Below are 24855 nucleotides of genomic sequence, written 5' to 3'. Positions count from 1 at the left end.
TATCCTTTATCTACATATGTCCCTTTAGGGAATAGGAAAACGGATCAAACGGAGAATCTGGGTTTCTCTTGTTGCTTTTAGCTCATAGAAAAGAGCTTGGTATGGACAATTTGGAAATGCTCCCGCCTTATACCCTCTTGGAAGTCTGCAAAACTTTTGTTTTGGTGCAGCTGTTGTCGCTTTCATTGTAATGAATCAGAATTTTCTGCAATTGCCACATTATCTGACATAAACCCCTGTCACTTTTCTCCTTTTGTGACGTTTTAAAGCCCCAACAATGTATTAATTAATAAAAGATGAAAATAATCACCAGTGCAAATCAGAAGAGACACCTCATTTTGAAATGCTGTTTTATACCTACTAATAATTGCATGTTTAACTTGGCAGATCACTTTGTGTATTATTCATTTATAATGTTAATTCCGAGCTTTCCGCATGCAGCTGTAGTTAGTAGGCACTTTTAGCTCTTGTAGTAGCAGCACTGGGACCGGAAACCTTTTTGCTGCTACCAGCTGAGCTCCTTTGATTCAAACATCAAAGCAATATAAAAGAGAGAAAGCATGACATACATGGATTGTTTTTCCATTCCAGGCATTTAGCAGACACTGTTAACCAGCGCAAACTAAACGGAGTGATGTTCTTGAGCGCAGGGCGCACGTCACTTCACGTCACTTTTTCAGATTTTTCGGCACGCGCTCTGAAAGATTTGTTATTTTCCTGCTTGTTTTTTTTTTATATTGTTTTGTTCTGGATAGGAGTCTCTAAATAGTCTCCAAAGTTTCTTTTTCTTTTTTTTTTCTTTTTTCTTAATGATTCCATCTTATAAAGCGAACAGCTTTCATATGATTTCCCTCTGTGTGACAGTCATGACAAACTTAGTGGGTTCAGATAGGGGGGCAGTAGACGGGGGTGGCAGAAACATAAAGAGAAATCGATCAGCGTGTGTGTCTCTTCATTAGAGTGTTTCACCAAGGCTGTGTCCTCCACGTGTTGCCTCACTGTCTGGCCTATTAGAGAGACATGCAGGGAGTGTGTGTGTGTGTGTGTGTGTGTGTGTGTGTGTGTGTGTGTGTGTGTGTGTGTGTGTGTGTGTGTGTGTGTGTGTGTGTGTGTGTGTGTGTGTGTGTGTGTGTGTGTGTGTGTGTGTGTGTGTGTGTGTGTGTGTGTGTGTGTGTGTGTGTGTGTGTGTTGTTTGCATGTGCATGTTTGTGTGTCTGTTTCTGCAGGTAGACTCAGGCAGTCCGTTTAGTTCCTCTCTGGTCTTTTCCATTTTTCTTCCATTACGGACCCCCGGGTTCATCTCCTCTTCTCTCTCTCGTCTTGTCTCCTCGCCTCTCTCTCTCTCTCGCTCTCTCTCTTTTTTTCCCCTTTCTTTTTGCCTCCTCTTTCATCCCGACATCTCTTCCCTCTCTTCTGGAGTTCAGAGTCTGTCCATCTGGAACATCTCCCCCCGCCTCCCTTTCTCTCCCCCGGTCCCGTCCAGGCCGAGACACAGGGGTGAAGGCCAACACCAGTAGGGGAGAAACTGTTGGAGAGATGGAGGGACAGAGGGAGAGATGTCAGTGCTATAATGAGTAACAACATGAAAGGTGACGGAGGGAGGGAGCGGAGGAGGGAGGTAGTGGAAGAGAGATGAAGACAGAAGAGTAGTGGGACTGCTGAGGACAGAGGGAGGGACGAAGAATAGAGGGAATGGATGGGAAAGGAGAAGACTGCAGAGAGAGAGATAAAGCGGGAGCGGAGCGGTTGGGGCCCCGCGGTCCACTCCGCTCCGCTCGTTCGTTTTCATTCGCCAGAGAAGAACAGAGAGGAGGAGGAGGAGACGGGGGTAGGAACAGCGTGTGTCGGCGTCCGCCTGCTCCTGCCTGTTTCGTTTTCTTTCTATTTTTCTTTTCTTTAAAAAAACAAAAAGAAAAAACACTTTCTCTTCCTCTTTTTTTTTTCCTCCCTCTTCTCCAATCCCCCTCCCTCACCCATCCATCCTCCTCATCTCCTCTCCTCTCGAGGATTCTTCTCTAATTTAACTTTTCATTGAAATTTTCTCCGCTCCCCCCCTCCCTGTCCTCCGGTTTCTCCCAGTTTGCCATTCGGCCTTGTCTTGCCAGGTCCCCTCGTGGCCGACTGACAAAGGCGCCGTTAAAAAGCCGTGTGATCCTCCATTTTAGCGCCAGCCACGCTAGTCAGAGGATTAGGGCTCTTTAATGACGCTAATCTCTCCTCCCCTTCTTTCTCAACATCCCTCCATCCCCCCCTTCAAAAAGTGATTTCTCCCTCTTGCTCTGGCTGGATCTCTGTAGTACAATCTCCCTCTTCTCTCCCTCGCTCTGTCCTCACCCCGCTTTCCCACCTCAGAAACATTTCTGTTCCACTGACTCATCCTGGTGCCCGTAATGGTCCACATGTGTCCACATGAGTCCACATGAGTACCGTGGAGACGCGTTCAACTTTGTTTTCTGGCATTTATTTCCTCTGTTGTCTCCGTCTTTGTTCTTCCAGCTGGACTAACAAGTTTCTTTGTGTCTGCTCGCTTTTTCTTTGCGTATTTTCAACCACACTTGTAAGTTTCATATCACACCCAGAAATAAATCTCCCCATTAGATTCCACATTCCATTTAGGAAAATTCTCTCTCGTGCTTGCAGGCAGGGTGCAATTTGTTCGGAGGGATGGATGGGATGCAAACCCTTCTTCTGCTCTGCCACGGACACGTCGTCTTGTAATAAGACTGTGAAGCTTTGTTGTTCCAGGAAAAGATAACTAATGAGTAATAATTACTCCTTCTTCCACTACATCCTCCACCCTGCTTTCAGAGAATTACAGAACCAAGCAGCACAGAAGCATCTTCTGCTCTCCGTCTTCGGTCCAACAACCTAAATGTGATCTCAGCCCAACATACTCGTCTTAATACCGTTCACATTATAGCAGCTAAAGATTTAGAAATATTGGTTGATTCTGTGGACTCTTTTTTTTTTTTTTTTTTTTAAAGCAGCTCCAGATTTCGAAAGAGACTAAAGTTTTTCTTCTTTATTTGTAAAGTGAAGTATAAATGCATGTTTTTAGCGTCCGTTACTAAAAAAAAAAAAACGAAACCATAAAAAAGTGAGTGAGAGCTGCATCTGCATTCAAGACGCCCTCGCTAATCTTTCTCAGGCTTTGCTGTACTTGAACGTTGTCATGAGGGCAACGGGAGCTGTCTGGATCGGCATTTTATAGACGCACTGTATTCCAACACCAGCCTTACTCCATGCAGATGGCACATTTACGAGTATATTTTTGGAGGCTGACATTTCAGGCCGGCCTTATTTCGACGTCACTATCGTTGAGAGGACTTAAGTCTGTTCTTCCTCACGACCATCTGCAGAAGGGTGAAGAGTAGTCGTACAGCCTGCATGTTGAAATGGCATGTTTCTTCTCTAATAGAAGCCAAATTACACAACCGTCCCATTAATATGAATGATGATGATCCCAATGACTCCCACACAGGAGTACCTGGACTGCTGAATGAAACGCTGTCGTCTGGATAGATCTCATATTTTATCTTCGGCTGGATGGTTCGTCTTGAAACCAGATTTCCGTTATGTTAAAACCCCCACTCGTGCACTTTTACAGTGTATTAAAGCCATCAATTTTTAGGTCTTACCTGCCTGAATTCAACACCAAAAAACATCCCATCTTCAGAGAAAAAGCCCAAACATTCAAAAGTTTAACCTCTTGATTGGGAAAGTGACCATGTTTGGTAATTTACACATTCTTCCTGGTTATCCTACATTTGTAGTTGTAAGTGCATGAAAACTATAGAAAACATGATTGATTAGATATGTTAAATATTGAGAAAGTTGAAGTTCCTTGTACTCTGCAACTGACTGATGTAAGGAACTTAAACATATGATATAGATGGAGCGCTCGATTAAAACGTGCTGGAGTATTTTTGAAACGTGTGCAGACGCTTTTAAGAAGCCAAGCACAGGTCGTTTAAGAATATGTGCACAGTCAAACAGTCATACTTCATTTTACATTAACAAATGTATATAATATTAGAGACTTTGCAACTTGGAAAAAGTGAAATATGGTTGATTTTGATCAGCATAATGATTTTCAACAAATCCCCCCCCCCCCCCCCCCCCAACATATAACGTGTTTCACTCCATCCTTAGAAAACACTCTGGGATTTAATATTTCAGTATTTATTGAAAGTATCCAAAGTCATATCAAATCATCTTTATCAGCTCCGTTAGATTTAAAAACTACATTTTATCCGATAGGATATTTGTTGTATACCTTTCTATTTGAACAGTTTGAGTTTTAGTCACATTTCACTCCATGGCTCCGTGTGCACAACTGCACATTTACTCAAACTTCATCCACTGTTACTTTATGTAAATTGGATTCAGAAAAACCATTTGATTACAGTAATGTGAGTATTTACTTTACTTATTAGCCTCATATCTCAGTGATTGGAATCTGAATTTGAATTTAATGTAACCTTGTCTGCTTTTTTTAAAAAGTGGAGTGTTAAATGGTGTGCAGGTGAGTAACATCGTACTGAAACCATTAAATACCACAAAGTTCATATAACATTTATCAAAACAATTATTAAAAAAACTGTTTTTTAAATATTTTTGGGAGAAAAAGAAAAAAAACAAAAAAATGTATGTATTTAAAATCTTTGGCGCTTTATTTGTAGTTTTCTGCCGAATTTCAGGCACATTTAGCTCTTGTTGCTCATTGTTTCACTTTTTCCCCCTGAGACTGAGAGGAATGTTGTCTGTTATTTATTAATGCACAACATTGTAGTTATACCAGTGAAGTAAAACAAAAACCTCCTGAACGGAATTCCAAACTTAATTGCAGTAGTAGTTGATAATTTTCCTTTGAGTTTTCACCACATTGGACTCTGGCTTCTCATTTTGTTCTCACCCATTTCCTCTGATGAATGTTTCTCTCCTGCACAGATTTTTACTCGCCGCTCCAAAATGACACGTTCTTCACTTTTCACCGCTCCCATGCACCTCTTCATCCCGCTGTCCCATCGCTCTCTCTCTCTATCTCTTTCATTTTTTCTCGTCTCGCTTTCAGACTTCATGTTGACATCTCTATTCCATATATTTTCATAAGCCTCTTTTTTTTTTATATATATATATTTTCTTTCTTCCTTCCAGTCAAATTTATAATTCAATGCGTTTACAGTTTTTTTTTTTTTTTTTTTTTTTTTAACCCGGACCCCCCTGCAGAGTTCTATTTGCTCATCGCAGTGCCTACATTTTCCCCGCGATCGATTCATCACAAGAATCTGTTTTCCACCCCCTCTCTGCAAGACGTAATACACAGTAGACTCGACACGCACGCTCGCACACAAGACACACACACACACACACGCTCGCGCACACACACACACACACACACACACACACACACGGGTGTGCGGCAGGAGTTTGTTGAGGTAAAACGACGTGTGCTTTGGAGAGGCTTCTAAAATCATCAGGAGAAACTTTTTCTTTTTTTTTAACGGCACATGTGTCGGTGGTGAGTGTTTGCATTGCCGAAATAATCGTAATGAATATTGGCACACGTGACTTTTTTTTTTCTTTCTTTCTTTCTCACTCCAGTTTCCTTATTTTCTCTCCTTTGATTTGTTGCTGGCCTAGTTGATACGACTCTCGGATAAAAGCAAAGAAAACAGCCTTCCCTCTCCTCTCTTCATCTCTCCTCTCTCCTTTACATTTTTCAGGCAAATGCTAAATAGCCTGACTGTGCTGCTTCACAGAGCGCACAAAGAAGTACAGAACAATATCAAGCATTATTCAGCCCCCTCTTTTGTCGCCTCAAATCCATTCTGAAGTGTCTATTAAAGGAGTCGTGGCCTTTTTGTCGCCTCTGTGCCAGACTACACAGGAGGGGGAAAGAAAAGGGAGAGGGGGGGGGGGAGAGAAGGAGAAAAAAAAAAGAGGGAAAAGAGCAATGCATAATCTCCTATGTATGACAGATAAAGGGAGTGAATATCGCCATCTTTCCGCTCTGCTCTCCACATCTCCTAATCGCTTTTCCGACGTTTCAATCTGCCAAGGCCCTAATGAAAATATGATGAGGCGGATCTATGGTCCTTGGGGACGGATGGAGGGATGGGAGGGGAGGGATGGAACGAGGGATGGCTGCAGAGGGAGGATGAAGGGAGAGAAAATACACTCTGTCCTTATTTCTGGGCTCCATCGGGGATACATAGTTCTTGGAGCTTTCTATTTAGATGTTGCTACTGCCGGAGTGTGTCTCTCTCTTCTGTTTCGTTCTCTCTTTATCTTTGCCATCCTCATTTTTCGTCTGTGTGTGTGTGTGTGTGTGTGTGTTTGTGTGTGTGTGCGAAACCAGGATAAATGTGTTTATTTTTTTGTTTATATCATCTTTTTTTCCTCATTCGAACTCCCACAGGCTGCCTCTCCCGCCTTTTGCCTTCCAAGAAAGATGAAACTTATTCTTAATCATTCTAATGCTCCACGTTTTACCCCCACTTTTTCTGTCTGTGCCCACCTGACTTTTTTTTTTTTTTTTTTTCTCTCACTTTCCAGAGCTCTGCAGCTGTGTAAAAACAGTAAATCTTGTGTTTTCTTACTGCAGATAAATCTTATATATATAAATCTTTTTTCTGTCAGATGGTGACGATGACCCCGCGGGTCTGTCCTGGGTGCCCTCCTCGCCTTCCAGTAAAGACGTCGCATCGCCTTCCCAGTTGCCCGATGGTTGCTGTGACCTTGGCATGGCCACCGGCGGCGAGGAGGAAGGCGGCGCAGGCCTGCCGTACCCCTGCCAGTTCTGTGACAAGTCCTTCAGGTATCAAACCCCCCCCCCCCCCCCCCCCCCCCCCCCGCTTGGTTCCCTGAGGCGCTGCAAGTAGGCTGAAACACCACGTCACTGTACACAAATAACACCCCTGTACTGTATGTCAGTATTACGTTGGTAAAACCGACCGCGAAGGCACACAGTGAAGGGAATGAGGTGAATACATTTCTCACTCACCTCTCCCGGGACTGAGTCAAGACCCATTTTAAGAACAGCTGTCACGCACGCACACACGCACGCGCACACAGAGTCATCATCAGTATCCTCTATATTACCCACTCTATCGAGCTGTGTTATTCTTAGTGCTTTCTTATGACCAACCAAAGACGTGACTTGAAGTTTTGCCTCCACGACCACATGTGGCAAAATGCACTCACTCTAATCTGTAACATCAGTGTTTCCCAAGCAATGGGTCATTACCCCAAGTCAAATTTTGTAACGGTTATAAATACAGTTAAGAGTATGATTTTTCACTCTCTTCCCTGAGCAGTGAGCAATGGCATTGTTAGGTAGTTAATACCATTTTTTTCATTTCTATCCATTTATAATGGATGATGTGAAATTCTGAAATTTGCACTCCTGGAGTTTTTAACGTCAGTTTTTTTTAAATCTATTAAAAACTATTTCACAATTTTGATGCTAAAAATATAATTTCATCTGATGCATTTCTAGACAGATCTTTGTGAAAAGTTACTAAAATACTCAAATCCATCTATTTATTGTGTTGATTAAATAATCACCCTATTATATGTTACCTACTTTCACATATTATGTGTTGAATCACAATGCTTTTGACCAAATATTTTTCTCATAGTATGTTTTAAACTATTAAAGAAAGTAAGAAAAACGGCAGTATTTCATTTCGGTTCAAGCAGAAATGCAATATTTTTTCATAAATTCTTCAAACCGTGGTCGATCTGCACCTACTTCACGTATATCTCATTTATTTTATCGTGTCTTCAATAATTGGTGTAAGCTTGCTGAGTTTTAATCAAAAATCGTTCTAAATATGCTCATTTTGCAGATAACGGGTTAATACTGGTGAGAGCAGAAACTTTGTAAGAAATAAATTACATCTTAATCTTTCCTATAGATTTTTGTGTTTTTGTTTTACCAGTACCATTTAAAGTGATGTAGTTCGTCGATCATATACGTCCCCGACCACAGTTTTGAACACATGAGGCTCACAACATAATTTATCCGTAAAAGTGTGAAATTAAATAGACTATTAGTATTAATAATATTTTTCAAAGCTAATCTTTAGAAGTCTTTGAACTAATAGATTAAAGATAGCCGGAGCAGATATGTACACGGAACGTGTCAAAACGATTTCACGGCTAAAAAAGAAAGTGCAAATGTTATTATTAAACTTCTGTCTCGGTCGTGAGACACATTTTGAACTTTGAGTTTTATTTTTTAGCACATCACCAGCACATTTGAATGACATATCTTCGTTGCTCTTGTTTCGTCGCCACATGCTCTCTGCTCATTACTCGTCTCTTTGTGATCCCCGTCAGCCGTCTGAGCTACCTGAAGCGACACGAGCAGATCCACAGCGACAAGCTGCCTTTCAAGTGTACCTTCTGCAGCCGTCTGTTCAAACACAAGAGGAGCAGAGACCGCCATGTCAAACTCCACACAGGTAACGTTCACTACGCCTGAATAGGGAGTCCAATGTACCCCTGCATTTCAGCGCTCACTCCTTCTTTCCTTTCAAGTTTTGTTATTGTTTTTTTGTATTTGTGTGATAGTGATTGGAGCGACTAGGACCACAAGGACAGTTTATCAAATCAGATGTTTTGTCATCAACTGAAGTGATTAGTTCTGATTGAATTGTCGTTATTATACAGGAGATAAGAAGTATAGCTGTCAGGAGTGTGAAGCTGCGTTTTCCCGCTCTGATCACCTGAAGATTCATCTGAAGACACACAGGTAGCTGCTTCTGATCTCCGCAAAATCAAAACAACTATTAGATTTAATTGATACTTAATTTTTCATCTGTTTTTTTTTTTTTTGTTTGTTTTTTATGTCTAGCTCCAGCAAACCATTCAAGTGCAGTGTGTGTAAACGCGGCTTCTCCTCCACCTCGTCTCTGCAGGGCCACATGCAGGTAAACACTTCCTGAATTCTCGCTTTTCACTTTTTTGCTCTTGTGCTCGGTCAAAAAGAAAGTCATTTGAAAAACACGTCATGTAAACCTGTGAGGAGCTCTGCTGTTACCTAATGGCACAGTGGAACAATCACAAATGCTACTTAGCTTTTTATTTATTAATTTTTTTGTTCTCCAACATATGCCGATGAGAGGATGAGAGAGCTCCTGGGAATTTAAAAAAGAAAAAGAAAGCCCACAAGTGACTGATTGAAATGTACAATATGAGGACGTTTTTTTCTCCCTCCTGTTCAAGAGCAGTCCATTTCTACAATCCTGAGTATTTTGTGACCCCGGCAGGCTCATCGGAAGAACAGAGAGCACCTTGCGTTGAGGAGCGAGAGGGATGGAGGGAAGAAGGGAGCGGGAGGAGACGCCGACCTGGAGCAGGACCTCTATATGTGCGATTACTGCGAGGAGACGTTCAGCCAGACCGACGAGTTGGAGAAGCACGTGCTGACCAGACACCCGCAGCTGTCCGACCGCGCCGACTTGCAGTGCATCCACTGTCCCGAGATCTTTCTGGACGAGGCTTCCCTCCTCACGCACATCGAGACGCAGCACGCCAACCGCAAACACAAGTACTGCGGCTTTTTGTTCAAGCTGCTTTGTGGATAACGTGAAGGTCCTCGTCAGTTTTACGAGTCCTTCTTTTCAATTCGCAGGTGTCCCGTCTGTTCAGAACAATTCCCCTCTGTGGAAGACGTCTACTGCCACTTAGACAGCCATCGTCAGCCCGACTCCTCCAATCACAGCGCTGCCAGCCCGGACCCCCCGCTGGGCAGCGTGGCCTCCATGAGCTCGGCCACTCCGGACTCCAGCGCCAGTCTGGAGAGAGGCTCCACGCCCGACTCGACGCTGAAGCACATCCAGGGGAGCGAACGACGCAGAAGAGTCACCGACACCGTGGAGGACATGGGAATCAGCCTGGTTCATCAAGGTGGAGGTATGTTGGTCAGTTTGGTACGGAGGAGGAAATTATTAACCGCTGTATTTCCTGATGACTCCTAAAGTGAATCAATGTCAGAGCAACACTTGATTTCCAGTAAAAACACTTCAGGGTAAGAGAGTCGTGTTCCAGCTTTGATTGACTTTCTCAGTGTCCAGTTCCACTTCCAACTTCCAAAACTCATAGTTGAGTGTAGTGGACTAACAAGATCGCCACTGAGTGCATAATAATTCATCAGGCTTCTGACTACTGCTTCACAATACAATCACTATTTTTGACAATTACTTGAATCAAAGCTTGGAGAGGTAAACAAACAATTAGCCCAAAGAAATAAGAGCCTGGGGGGGGGGGCATTTTTTAACACAACCACTATTAAAGTTTTTAATTTGAATGTTTACATCATTTTCATTTTCAAATGAAATATATATACATTTATCATAATCAGTCTAATAAATTCACACAAAGCACCATTGTACATGGATCTGTCTTCATCTGACATGGCCTGAATATTTCAGATGAATAAACCTTATTGATCCCAGTTATTCTGAAGTAGGTAGTATTATGATTATTATGTGCCCAAGGTGGCGCATCAGGTAAAGTCTTGACATTAAGTGAGTGAGACCGGGGTTTATAGTACAACTGTTTGTTTTGGAGACTCCAGAAAAAGATGCAGCTGTATAAATGTTTCATTGTTTGCAAATATATGCATTTGTGCTATTCAAAGAAAACTAGTGAATGTTGATATGCTTCTTTCTTAAATGTCCGACTCCACAGGTGGAGGAGGGAACTGGGGTAAAGTGACATCCTCGTGTCCTTACTGCTCGAAGAGAGACTTCCACAGTCTGGCAGTGTTGGAGATTCATTTGAAGACGATCCACGCAGACAAGCCACAGCAAAGCCATACGTGTCAGCTCTGCCTGGAAACACTGCCAACGCTCTACAACCTCAACGAACACGTGCGCAAAGCTCACCGAGCCAGTGGAGGGAGCGCGGGGACGGCGGCGGCGGCTTTTCCTCTGCTGCAGTTCACAAACGTCACGGCGTTTCACTGCAACTACTGTCCAGACATGTTTGGAGACATTAACTCTCTGCAGGAACACATCCGAGTGTCCCACTGCCTGCCCGGTGGGATCATGGCGGGATCCACCACATTAGGTACGTCTAAAACTGAGCTGAAGCATGGAAGGGGGCCTGGGCCAGATCGCAGCGTAAACAAGGTCAAACTGAGGCCAAACCATGGCAACCGTTTATCACAGGGCAAATGTTGAAAGACATAGACAGGGCGACAGCGTCCAAGTAATTTGTCAAAGTTTTTGTGATGAGCAAATCAACATGGAATCATTACAATGGTACAAATAATTTAGTTTAATTCAGAAACCTGCACTTGATCAGTCATTAGGCTCAACCATTATTTCTTAGGATGCTATCATTTCTTTCACTAAATCTCTTTTGTTGGTTTTCAAATCTTGTTTAACTTAAATTATAACCAATGTTGTATTTTCTGTGTTTCATTTTTTTTAAAGGAACCTCTGAAAGGCAATCAATGTTTTTTTCTTTGGTTCTTATTATCGTATCCACCATTTGCGAATTAATGGTAATTTTAAAGCAATAAACCATCTGGACACCAGGGCTCACTGGTATAACCGCGATCTGAACATCACCACAAAGTATGTACTTTATTCAGTCAGTGGTTTTCTGAATTGCTTGTATAGTGGAATGCATGACAACCAATGAGTGTCACTCATCAAGACTTCACACAACAAATACATTTGGTTTGACTACATGAGTCATATCAAAAATCTTTAATGTCACACCCAGTGTAAATGATGAATTCCCCCTTAGTTAAAAGGATAATACATTTGTTCTTTGTGTCTCAGAGAATGTATTCCCCAAAGGTCCCGGAAGGTCCTTAAGAGGAGATGTTCCGTCCATTTTCTATATGGGGTGCAGAATTACATGTTGGGGAATATAAAAGTGGCATCCACCATCAATATAAGATGAAGCACAAAATGAACATGTGCACAGCTTAATAGATCACCGTATTAATTGTTCAATGTAAATATTATCACAGATCTTCTTAATTTTTCCACAATAGAGGGGAATCATGCCTTCTTCTGCAACCAGTGCTCCATGGGCTTCCTGACGGAGTCGTCACTGACGGAACACATCCAGCAGACACATTGCACGTCCGCTACAGGTGGCGGATCTGTATCTGGAGGAGCCATAGCCAAACTGGAGTCTCCTGTCCTGCAGGCGGCATCCCAGTCCTTCATGGAGGTGAGAATAGTCAAGGATCACCCTTGAAGGGAAAAATCAACCTTTTAAATGTAAAAGATTTGAATTGGAAAGCCTCTATTGTCATTGATTTGAAAACGTAAACCGACTCTCACTGACGCATTTCACATAAAAACAAAAAGCATCACTATGAAAATGACATAAATAAGAATAAAATGGATTTAAAGTAGTAAAACTGCAGATGGAAATGGCAGCAACTCGTTTAGTGTTCTCATGGCTAAAGGAAACAAACGGATGATAACTAATAACTCATCAAAATATATCTTTTGAATCACTTTCAAACTGATAAATGTATTTTTGTTAATTTCAACAAAGCAAAAAAAACCAACTTACAAAAAACAGGAAATCTGATTGTGCATGAAAGAGTTGATACAATGCATGTTTTTAATTTTTTCACTATTGATCACAACTCTTAGACAATAATGCAACCCCTACAAAAGAAATGCATGCGTACTGTATTCCTATAGCACTAGTGTCACTTTTTATATTTGAGCTTGCAGTTTCTTGTGTGACGATAATTTATGACCAATGTTTGTTTCCTCTTGTCTCAACTCTGTTTATCATTGTCTTGTTTTCCCTTGTTTTCTTCTTTTTTCCCACTGTACAGGGAAAAGTTCAGTTTATGTCACTGTTTTATAATCTTAAAAAAGTAAAGTTATTGTCCATGCACAGGTTTACTCCTGCCCTTACTGCACGAATTCTCCTATCTTCGGCTCACTCCTCAAGCTCACCAAGCACATTAAGGAGAACCATAAGAACATCCCGCTGGCCAACAACAAGCGCCAGGCGAAAGTCGCCGACCTAAGCCCCGCCTCATCCGATGTCGAGATCTCCTCTCCGAAACGCCACAGACTGGGTGGGGACTCCACGCCGTCCATGGGAAGCAATGGAGATTACCCGTGCAACCAGTGTGACTTACGGTTTTCCAGTTTTGAGGGTTTCCAGGCCCACCTGAAGTCACACCTGGAGATGCTGCTGAGGCGTCAGTCCTGCCCGCAGTGCAACAAGGAGGACTTTGAATCCCAGGAGGCTTTGCTGCAGCACCTGACGGTGCACTACACCACCACGTCGACTCAATATGTCTGCGAGAGTTGCGATAAACAGTTCTCCTCGGTGGACGACCTGCAGAAGCACCTGCTGGACATGCACACATTTGTCCTGTACCACTGTACTCTCTGTCAGGAGGTTTTTGACTCCAAAGTCTCCATACAGGTAAATGAGAGAGCCTCCTGCAGCCTCAGGAGTTTTTTCTTTCTTTCTTTTTTAAAAGGAGTATACTACAAGTAAAAGTGTATCATAGAGGTTTCGTTAAAAAAACAACTACTTTTTATGGGTTTGTGATTTAGGTGCATTTGGCTGTAAAGCATAGCAATGAGAAGAAGCTGTTTCGCTGCACAGCTTGTGCCTGGGACTTCAGGAAAGAGGCAGATCTTCAGCTTCATGTCAAGCATAGCCACCTGGGACACAGGTCAGGCCTTCCAGGAGGACTTGGTGCAGGTACGGTGCAACTTCTCTGAGATTCTGTGGCCTAAATGTGTAGGGACAATAACAAATTCTCTGTAAAACAGGAAGATTGACAGAATTGTCAGACATGATCACATACAGGTCATGTTTTGTCTTATTGTATCATGAAGGGTTTTTTTTTCTTCTATATTGAGGCGACAGCATGAATTAAAAGTGTTATCTATCCCTGTAATGTCCTCACAACTTTTACCGTTTTTGAGACAAAGTAAAAAAAAAAATTGACAAATTGAAAACTGAAATGCCGTTTACCTCGCGATATAATTGAGATAGAAGTTGTGTCAGCAGATGCATTGTTGGTGCTTATCTCAAAAGCAGTTTTGTAAGTTAAATTGAGCCTGAACTGGATTTTCATCTCACAGGACTAAAGCCCAGGAAATGCATCTTCTGTGGGGAGACATTTGGAACAGAAGTGGAGCTGCAGTGTCACATCACCACGCACAGCAAGAAGTTCACATGTCGCTTCTGCGGCAAAGCTTTCCATGCCGTCTCCCTGCTGGAGAGACATCTGAGAGAAAAGCACTGCGTCTTCGACGGCGGCAACATCACCGGCAACGGAGGCGGTACAGGAAGCAGCAGCAGTCAGAACGGGACGCCCAACGGACTGGCGCAGACCTCGAAGCGTGGAGGAGGAGCTGGAAGTGGCAACGGAGGCGTCGTAGAGAGAGCAACGGTCGTGGTTGCCGAGCAAGCCGATCTGCAGAACCTGCTCCTGAAGGGCAGCGTTGTGGGAGGAGGTTCGGGCCAAGGAGGGGAAACTGTCAACAGCCATGAGGCCAGCGGGGGAGAAGAGGAGCTGGACAATTCGGAGCCCATGTACGCCTGTGATATCTGTGGAGCGGCCTACACCATGGAGTCCCTCCTGCAGAACCACCGGCTGCGAGACCACAACATCCGGCCAGGAGAGGACGACGCCGGTAATGATTGATTCTCTCTGAGGCTCCGACCGCTTTCTGATATTCTCTTTGTAAGTCATCGCCCTGTTTATTTTTCATGTGATATCAGGTACTCGAAAGAAGAAGGCGGACTTCATCAAAGGGAACCACAAGTGCAACGTGTGTTCCAGGACCTTCTTCTCCGAGAACGGACTCCGTGAACACGCTCAGACACATCGAGGTCCAGCCAAACACTATATGTGCCCCATATGTGGCGAACGGTTCCCCTCTCTGCTCACACTCACCGAACACAAGGTACTTTGACATTTACTGCTTTCCAGCTTTTATTTGTTGTGCCTTTTAAACTGCTTCTAGTTCCAGATTTAATTTAGAGAGAAGGAGCACTTGTTGTAGGGATCCCCTCGCAGGTGTAACAATGCCACCGTCTGTGCAGATGAATGCTTTGAGTTTTCTCTTGTGGCGGGATTTATTTATTTTTTCTTGGTGTTTTCTGTTTGTGTTCCTGTCTTTTGATTGCGAAACTTTTTCAGCTGCTTTGAATTCACACTTAAGAAAATGTTAAACTGTCCTAAGAGGAACAATTTGCACTGCAATAGTCTGCAGAAAAAATATTGCTTTCTACAAGGGAAATATTGCATATTGCAGCTGCAGTCAGTTTTTGGGGAAACTGTGTAATTAAGTTAAATATAGAAATGTGATTTTGTTTTTCACAGCGACACAATAATGAATAATGAGTTTTGTGTGTATTACCTGTTTGTAATTTGCTGTCACCCCTGTTTTTCTGAATTGGTGTAAAATTTGTCGCTCCTGCATATTAATTTCCCCAGCAGCTCTGACCCATCTAATAACAATTTTTAAATAAAAATGAAGCTAGTTGAAACATGGACATCCCATAATTTACAAACAAACTGAAACATTAAGCATTAAGATCAGTTTTTAATGAACCGTGAAGTTTTAAAGCGCTGTATTTTAATGAAAGTAATATTTCCCCCCTTCATACTGAGATCATTTATCAGCTTCTCCCGCCCAACGTCTGCTTGCATCACAAATCCTACCCTACTGTATTTATATTCTTAACTCTCCGTCTCTCCAGGTGACCCACAGTAAAAGCCTTGACACAGGAACCTGTCGAATCTGTAAGATGCCCCTGCAGAGTGAGGAGGAGTTCATAGAGCATTGCCAGATGCACCCTGACCTCCGCAACTCCCTCACCGGCTTCCGTTGCGTCGTCTGCATGCAGACCGTCACCTCCACCCTGGAGCTGAAGATCCACGGCACCTTCCACATGCAGAAGCTTTCCACTGGTTCTGCACTTGGAGGACCTGGAGGAGGAGGAGGAGGTGGGAATGTAGGAGCAGGTGGGGGGAACGGCTCAGCCTCTTCATCCCCTAATGGGCAGCTGCAGCAGCATAAGCTGTATAAGTGCGCCTTCTGCCTCAAGGAGTTCAAGAACAAAGGCGAGCTGGTGAAGCTGGATGTCAATGGTCTGCCTTACGGCCTCTGTGCTGGTTGCATGAGCAGGTGGGCAAATGTTTCATAGTGCATTTTGGCTATCCACATATATTTCCGATTGGTTAAATTTTGCTAAAATTAATCAAACTTTCCACCACATTAGGGGCACAAATGGCCAGAGTCCCAACCAGGGAGGAGCCGCCACACCTGGAGACACACAGGGGGAGAAGGCCATGGTTGGGCTGAGATGTCCGGAGTGTGGGGTGAAGTTTGAAAGCGTGGAGGACTTGGAGAGTCATGTCCAGTCGGATCACCCCGAGGTCAGCCCCGAAACCAGCGCAGCGGGGAAGAAGGCCGAGGCTTCGCCTGCACCGAAGGTGAGACAAACAGACACGCGGAATGAAAAAAACCCAACAAGTCGTAGCCTGGTCTGTGCCAGGATCACGTGCATTTAAAATATTAAGATTGCTTTGTTCTTCTTGACAAAACCATTAGCCAAAATGAGCAGGAGTGAGCATGCAGTGTGGCAGACGAATCACTGCACCATGTAATTATGGCCACTACCACATTTGAAACTTGAAGAGCATTTAACAGATGGAGACATTTTCCGGAGAGTGAGAGTCTCCCGCTGAACTCCATGTTTGCATGAGGTGTGTGTGTGTGAAGTTTTGGTGCGTGCTGCCATTTTTTGTGTCTGTAGCTTGCATACGTGCGCTTATGTGTATGTCGGTGTGTGTCAGCTGAGCCCCACTGGGTCCTGCGGCTGGGGCGTGCTGAGGCATTGTGGGAGCTGCTCGCTCTACTTGATATTGACAGTCAGGTTCCCCGGGACCTGCCGAGTGTGTGTGTGTGTGTGTGTGTGTGTGTGTGTGTGTGTGTGTGTGTGTGTGTGTGTGTGTGTGTGTGTGTGTGTGTGTGTGTGTGTGTGTGTGTGTGTGTGTGTGTGTGTGTGTGTGTGTGTGTGTGTGTGTGTGTGTGTGTGTGTGTGTGTGTGTGTGTGTGTGTGTGTGTGTGTGTGTGTGTGTGTGTGTGTGTGTGTGTGTGTGTGTGTTCAAGACAGTTCCCAGGGACCCTCTGTCTTACCTGCACCTTTGTTTCTGCTTAGTCTAACAGCACAAAGTAGGATTTCTGTGTGTGTGTGTGTGTGTGTCTGCCAGGCTGAAGCAGCAGAGAGTTAGCAGAAGTGGGGCCTTTGTGTATTTTGTATGTGTTTGTGCATGAGTGATCGCTATGTGCAGTGAATGGATAAGCAGAGCCTCGGCTCCTCTCTCCTTTTGTTTTTGTGTCTCTCGCCCATGTTTCTCTGGTATTTCTCTGTTTGTCTCTCATTCTTTTTTTTCATTTCCATCCATTCCTTCATTTCATTGTGTCTTTCCTTAATGCTCTCTTTCGTTCAGTAATTTCCTCCTCACACCCCCGGCAAATCCTCAGCTTATGTATTTGAGTATCCAAATGTGGCTCTCTGTTACTTACTCTCTGAAGACTTGAACTTTAGTGCAAGATTTTGTGAGGTTCACATCTCCCTCGTTTAAAATATTGAGTTTAAAGGGGGCAAACATGCCCTTTTCTGTCTTTTGAAGTCGAGTTTAATTCATCTTCTTTATTTTCTTATTCATTTCATCGAACACTGTCACATTGTCACTCACACCCTGATTATTGCTTCGTACAAGGAGAATGAAAATATTTAGTTCTGCAAATAAAAGAAACCTCGTCGTAATAAAACTTGACAAGATTGATTTGGTCAGTTATCTTTTTCACAGGTTTACATCTCTTATGTAAATGAATGACTACCTACAATTCGACAAAGGGGAAAACATGCCCTTTGCTCTCCTTTCAAATAGTTTTCCGTCTTCCTCTCAATTTTCATAAGAAGTGGTTCAGTGTTGGTCGCATTCCCAATCGAACAAGTGTGTTTCATGCGCATATTTAATACTGTGAATAAAAAATATTAACAGGTTGAAAGTTTTGTTTTGATGGAACACCACAGTCTCATTCATCCTTAAAATAAAGGAAAATGCCGTATTGGTATGATAATCTGACGGGCCTGTGAGGTTGTTTTATATTCCCGATATGAACCTAAAGCAGGAGGGTGATGATGGCTGCAGCAAAACCATGGAGGCAGGCAATCTGTGTGGCGGATCGGCTGACTACTGAAGCCTGGATATAAAAATGAAGTGACAAGAAATCATCTGAGAAATTTGACTCAAGTTGCACATATGCCAGTGTCTCCGTAAAATGTTAACAGCTGTTTAATTTCATTCCAATTTTTACTTTTGTTTTACATGTTTTATTAGTAGTTGTAATGGCATTTTTTTCCTTATGTTTTTCTCCTGTAGAAAAAGACCTACCAGTGTATTAAATGCCAAATGACGTTTGAGACGGAAAGAGAGATCCAGATTCACGTCGCGAATCACATGATCGGTGAGTGAGGCTCATTTCTTTCCCACTGTGTGATGTTTAAAAGTGTTGCTGTAGCGTCTGGTGTGATCTCACTGACTCATCTACCGGTTCGGTCTCCCGGTATAATGGCACTTTGACACTGTGATACAATTGCGGTGCACTTCTTTCACACATTTAATGCAACACGAACGACACACACACACACACACACACACACACACACACACACACACACACACACACACACACACACACACACACACACACACACACACACACACACACACACACACACACACACACACACACACACACACACTGACACACTGACACAAACACAGAAGTGTGAGACACAGACAGGTGAAATGAGGAGCTCTTTTTGAGATCATAGACCAGCTCTTGTGAAATCTTCCCACATGCCTGCAGCGCTGAAGGTGGAAAAGCTTTGTTTCAAAAGCAGCCGAAGTTCTAGATAAAACTTTATGCATTGCATCACGTCAGAGCATCAAGTTTTAATTACTGTCATTTTCATGCAGCATGAATTCTAATAGCTTTACATTGATCACTCATGGGCGACTGGTGGCCCCCAACATCCAGTACATAGTTGGATTCATAGGTGATGGAGTGCATAAACAAATACGAAATATACTAGTTGCAAATTGCATTTTAACATGAAAAAACCCTTTATGTGCATGCATTTTGATTGAATGAACTATTTGGGCCGTACACTGGATTGGGTGTGTGGCTCAGTTGGTACAGCAACTCGCCCTCCAGTCCAAGGTTGGTGGTTCGATCCTTCATCTGCATGTGTCTCAGTGTCGACGGGGCAATACACTGCACCACAGATCGCTCCCTTTGGAGGTCCAGCATGTGACGTGTGAGCAGCCGCCTTTGGCTTGTGAGTGTGGTTGTGAATGGATGAAAGCAAGTTGCAGTGTAAAGATTTTGTGACTGCAGAAATAGTTCACATATGCTCTATAGATGAAGTCTATTTTCCCTTTGATTCACCATAAACATCATTCATCCTTGTGGTGTGTATAGTTGAGTTACAATTGTCAGGAGACTGATGCTTTACACCTTTTGAGTTTTATTTTTTTCAGGGTTTGAAAGGCCAACAAACACTTTTATGAAGATATGCACAGTTAAACACACGCTAATGACTTGAACCCAGGCACTGCACCATACACATGTGGCTTCAGTCATTTGTCTGGTCAGCTGCTTTTGCTTGAACCAAAAAAAAAAAAGAAAGAAAGAAAGGGCAAAAGAGGGTCAAAGCCAGGGTAGAGAAGTTTCTTCATTTAAGTCCCATCATCATCTGTTAAAGGCAGAGCGAAGGTCATAAAACATTGTACGTGTTCAACTAAAAACCTGTGTTTAACTAAAACCTACCCCTGTAGTTTGGATGTTCTTTTACGAGTCTCCCCTGTGACTGTTTCTTTTTTTTTTTCCCTCCACTTGCTACTAATTTGCTGCCTTAGCATCTCTGTCCTCATGGAGATTAACGAGGTGGACCCACGAGTTGTTCTGGGGAACAAATGCCCCTCCGCCCCTCGCCAGGCCCGACAGGCAATCCCAGAGTCACTGATGCACTCTGAGGTGTGTGTGCGTGCTTGTGTGTGCGTGTGTGTGTGTAAGTGCTCTGAGTCGTCTGGTAACGTCTGGAGACGTTGGAAAAGAGGGTTGAAACACAAGTACAGCTGGAGTAACTTTTACTTCATTCCCCTGTGTGCACCCCCTCTCCGACTTGCTGTCTAATCTAAGATGAACAAACACATCCCGCCCCCCCCCACCACCCCCCTCACACACACACACACACCGCTCACGTGCCACATACATAAAAGAACACACACTAAGTATAGTTTCTATTATCTTTTACCTACTGTTCCTCTCTGTCTGTCTTCTCGGCTCTTCGCCGCGTTCCTGAAATGACCTCCTTTCATGCGTGCGGCTGCTGTCGTCCTCCTCTCCGCGTGCTCCTCCAAACTTCTCCTGTCACCTTCTCACCTCCGTCTGATCTCCGTCCGCCTCCTCCGCCCCCGAGAACCCAACCAGTCCTCCTCTGTTTTCCTCCTAGTTTTATCACAGTGTCTAATAGATAAGTCATACTCACCCCCCCACCCCCACACACGCCCACGCGCGCGCACACACACACACACACACACACACACACACACACACACACACACACACACACACACACACACACACTCCCCCACCCCCACTGCTGGCAGTTTTGGGTTAATTAACGTGCTAATTGTGTGAAAACCTAGCACAGATTAATTATGAAATTGAGGCAGATTATTTTTAAGACCTTGCCTGCTTCCTATTATTACATTTCCTGCCGCCCCACCCACTCCCCCCCCCCCCCCCCCCCCATTCTTGACGAAGAATGAAGGCAATCATGAAGACACTGGACGATGGGATTTGCTCTGCAACCACTGTTAGAAAGAGAAATACCAGGAGCCAAAAGAAGATGTCAGCTGTCACATGTACGCGTCCTCCTCCTGGCTGTCGGCCCGTTCGGTCATAAATACAAAGTAATAAATATCAACTCTTTGAACGTGGCAGCATTAGAGAAGCACACATGGTAAGAATTTATGGCTTCGATGAAAACACATGGATTTCATGTTAAACTGTGTGTGTAGCACAGAAAACCGAAATGAAAGATGAGCGATCATGGTGATTTATGTGATTGTGGCTTAAAATCGGTGGTCTGACATCGTACAGTGAGATGAGTTTAAGGCGTCAGGAGCATAACATAGCCACGTCCGATGTTGGAAAAGAGCAACACTGTGCAGGATGGATGGGCGGACACTGTCCCAACTAATAAACCCACGAGACGTACAGGCTGTACAAGCCTTAAAGCAGAGTATTTCTTCCTATTTAACAAAAAAAAACTCAATTTCAGATGTAAAATTGCTGCTTACTTTCATTTGGTGGTATTATCTGGCTATAATGTTACACTAAAATTTCCTCCGTCTTCTCACATCTACATATCTGTCATTTTATGTCTCAACTGCTCAGTGAGCTGCTTTGGTCTGATATCTAAAATTAACTAAATCACTGTTACCTGGAATAAAAATCCTGCTATCTACCAGTCATCTGTCATCTCAAAGTTATTCTGAAGCCATAATTGCACTGTTTTAAGTCTCCGCCACTGACTATCAAATCAAAGTGAGACTGCAGGGACCTTATGTTAATTGCATTTGTACAGTTATCCTGCAGGTCATGCGCACATAATTAGGGGTACGGATGAACGTGGCATTCAAACAAACACGCACCACGGGACTAACATGCACAGTACTGTACATGGGATGTTTTTATTATTGCCGCTTACATCCATTCATTTATCTTTTATACCACTTCATCCGACTGACCATGGGTCACCGGGAAAGGTCACACACACACACACACACACACACACACACACACACACACACACACACACACACACACACACACACACACACACACACACACACACACACACGCACTCGCACTCGCACACACTCGCATTCAACCCTACAGGCAGCTCAGAGTCAAACGTAGGTTTTTGTGCTGTTGGATGAACTGAAAGAACCCAGAAAAACTCCACACATAGATAGGTAGAAAAATGCAAACTCCACACACAAAGGTCCTGAGCCCAAAGCTCTCTCAATCTGGAGGCGAGAGTGCTCACTAGTCCTCTACCCTCCCGTATGTGCTTCACTGAAAATTGAGAGACAGTAATACGTGGTATGCGTCCTCAATGAAAGAATATTGACGACTACTTCATCCACCCTATCGACCTTTCATAGGAAACAGACACAAAACCTGCAATACTATGCTTTTATTTCAATAAATTCAGTTTTATTTATGTATTATTACAATATTGGCTGCAGTTATTACACTTTGAAAGGTTTATTTTTAATTCTCTTTCTATCGTTTAACATTATTGGCTAATTGATATTACAATAGTGTATCAAATGTACTACTACACTATAGATAAGTTATTACTAATGGGGTGTATTACATTGAAAGAAGCCAAAATTATTATTATTAGCAATTATTGTGTTTTTGGCCATCCTTTTATTATTGGTTGTTACAAGGATGAAGCATGCTTTGTTGCAATACAAGGACATTTTTTTTTTGGTGCCAAAAGTCAGTTCAAAGAGCTAAATTAGACCCTGGTTAGGAAGTCTGTTCATCTGTATGTATATGTATATATATATATATATATAATTTATTTATTTACAAACCTGTTACCATCTCGCTGACAGTTTGGACCTGGTTTAGAAGGCCGGGAAGAGGGAGATTTTTTTTGCCTACAACCTAATGGAGTTCAGTAATGTGATTGTCACATCGCTCCATGGGTAATACATGGTGCACCCCATGGTCCTGTTAATTACGCTGTCAGAAAGAGAAAGAGACACAACATACAGGCAGATCGAGAAGAGAGGGTCAAAGTGAGAAGTCTGGTGAGAAATCTGTGTAGCGCTGAGAAAAACACATAAAGGGCTGCTTTGCTCATACTATGGCCTCGAGCCAACAATGGTTTAGGAGACATTTATCACTGAAAAATACTCGGCACTTGTTGCTTGCCATCCATTTTGAAGCAGAATTATTATTTGACTTGTTCTTTACAGCCACTGCAGTTTTTTTTAACCAGTTATAACACGCTTCGGCTTGTCACATACTGTATAACCAGGGTGTGATTTGCCTGGTGGGAATCGCATTACATTTATTATATATTCCATAACTCTTCATGTGTTTTCATAACAGGAAATCCAGATGCATTAAAACATATGCAGGTGCAAATTAGAGGCCTATTAATTAATTAATTCATTTTGTTATTTATTTCTTCATTTATTTATATCATGATTTTCTCCAATCACAAATTGTGTGCCGCGAATAACACGAGTTCACGAGTGGATGCACATTTCAGTAAATTGCTTTCAAAACTCCAGTTTCTTGAAGAATAAGTGAGTGGCATGTTTTTTTTTTTCAGGCAGCATTTGGTGTCATTACCCACAAACATGGGTGAAGTGTTTCTTCAATGATCATCTTAGGAGATTTTGCTCTAATCACCATGTTAGTAAGTTGTTATACATTTCCCAAAGTGCCACTTCTTGTGATGTTGAAGCCGAAATTAGAGCCACGCACTTGCCTGCCAGCGAGGCTCAATATTTTAAAAGAGGGGCCCTAAAAAAAAAAAATTTAAATAAACGTCACTGGTGCTCAGCCCCCATGTTCGGCTTTACTGTGATTGTATAGTCACATCCCGTGTGCGTTCCCGCTAGCCTTGGCTCTTACACAGCACCCGAGTTAATTAAAACACCATGTGGTCAATGCCTTGCTCCAGAGGCAAGAGGCGGAAAGAGAGTGAGAGGGAAGAAACTCACGATAGGAGGCAAAGAGAAATCATGCAGGAAGGTTGAAAGGGGCAAAAGGAAATTAGCAGTTGGGTTTTTTTTTTTCTTGCACCCATTGATTTCGTGACCACTTTCACAGATTCTGAATCCACTGCAGGGAGTGTTAAGGCCAGCATCGTGCAATCTCATATATCACTGATCTACAACTACGTTTTTTTTTGGGGGGGGGGGTGATATATTTGTAGGCTGTGCAGGACATCCCCGGCTAGTTTCAGCCCTGATGACCCCCTTTTTTTTTTTTTTTTTCATGAGGGTTTACCCAAATAAAAGAAGAGGGGCATGAACCCTGCGAGCTGGAGATGCAACCAAAACAGCCCCGTTAGCCTCGGGTAGGGTAGGTGAATAATAGAGTGCAGTAGAGTGGTAATGCCCACACCGCTAAGACGCACACACACGCGCACATTCACAACTCAGCCTCAGTCCATCTCCCACACACTGAGGAGAGATAGAGGGAGAGAAATTGAGTTATCCGTTTTTGCCTCAGGTACCAACTTGCCATTTGAGATTTTTTGGGGGGTGTTTTTGTAGGAGAGACTTAAGCCTGGAGGCAAGTACAGTACATATCATGCATGTATATTTTAATACCCTGTAATGCATAGCCAATAAATTTCATGCAGGTATGCAAATGAGTGCTTATAAATCGTGTTCACCTGTGTTTTATAAAATAGGTTATACATACACGCTTTTTTATTATTATTATCAGTGAACAAAAGAGTTTGATTTGTTTTTTCCAGATTTTTATTTATTTTTTCTTCCTTGCAGTGTATCTGTGTGTTTGTGTGTGTGCTCATATGTGGGTTGGGGGCATATCCCACCTGTATGCGTATGCGTAATCACAGAGCAGTGTGTGTTCGGTTTTTCTAGCCCCCGACACTGCGAAGCAGGTGGAAAAAAAAAAAAAAGGAGGGAGGGTTGGGAGACGTGGAGATGAGAAGAGAATTTAGAAAGTATTT

At 43.1% G+C, this 24855-nt stretch overlaps 1 protein-coding gene across 4 annotated transcripts in view; it reads left to right on the top strand.

Annotated features, from left to right (window-relative positions):
* Positions 1-24855, top strand: part of znf423 (zinc finger protein 423) — a 165013-nt gene that overhangs the window by 68599 nt on the left and 71559 nt on the right. For all 4 annotated transcript variants that reach the window (XM_080475115.1, XM_080475114.1, XM_080475113.1 and 1 more), the window contains 15 exons: positions 6643-6820; positions 8347-8471; positions 8680-8761; positions 8864-8939; positions 9279-9559; positions 9644-9924; positions 10702-11082; positions 12023-12204; positions 12895-13434; positions 13569-13719; positions 14106-14660; positions 14749-14933; positions 15733-16160; positions 16255-16468; positions 18428-18512. In XM_080475115.1, coding sequence (XP_080331241.1) covers positions 6643-6820; positions 8347-8471; positions 8680-8761; positions 8864-8939; positions 9279-9559; positions 9644-9924; positions 10702-11082; positions 12023-12204; positions 12895-13434; positions 13569-13719; positions 14106-14660; positions 14749-14933; positions 15733-16160; positions 16255-16468; positions 18428-18512 — 3744 coding nt within the window. The remainder of the gene's footprint in view (positions 1-6642; positions 6821-8346; positions 8472-8679; positions 8762-8863; positions 8940-9278; positions 9560-9643; positions 9925-10701; positions 11083-12022; positions 12205-12894; positions 13435-13568; positions 13720-14105; positions 14661-14748; positions 14934-15732; positions 16161-16254; positions 16469-18427; positions 18513-24855) is intronic.

The sequence above is a fragment of the Lipophrys pholis genome (genome assembly GCF_963383615.2).
Source record: "Lipophrys pholis genome assembly, chromosome: 11".
In the NCBI taxonomy this organism is placed as follows: domain Eukaryota; kingdom Metazoa; phylum Chordata; class Actinopteri; order Blenniiformes; family Blenniidae; genus Lipophrys; species Lipophrys pholis.
The sequence above is the reverse complement of the archived record's forward strand: the minus strand, read 5'-3'. Positions and strand labels throughout refer to the sequence as shown.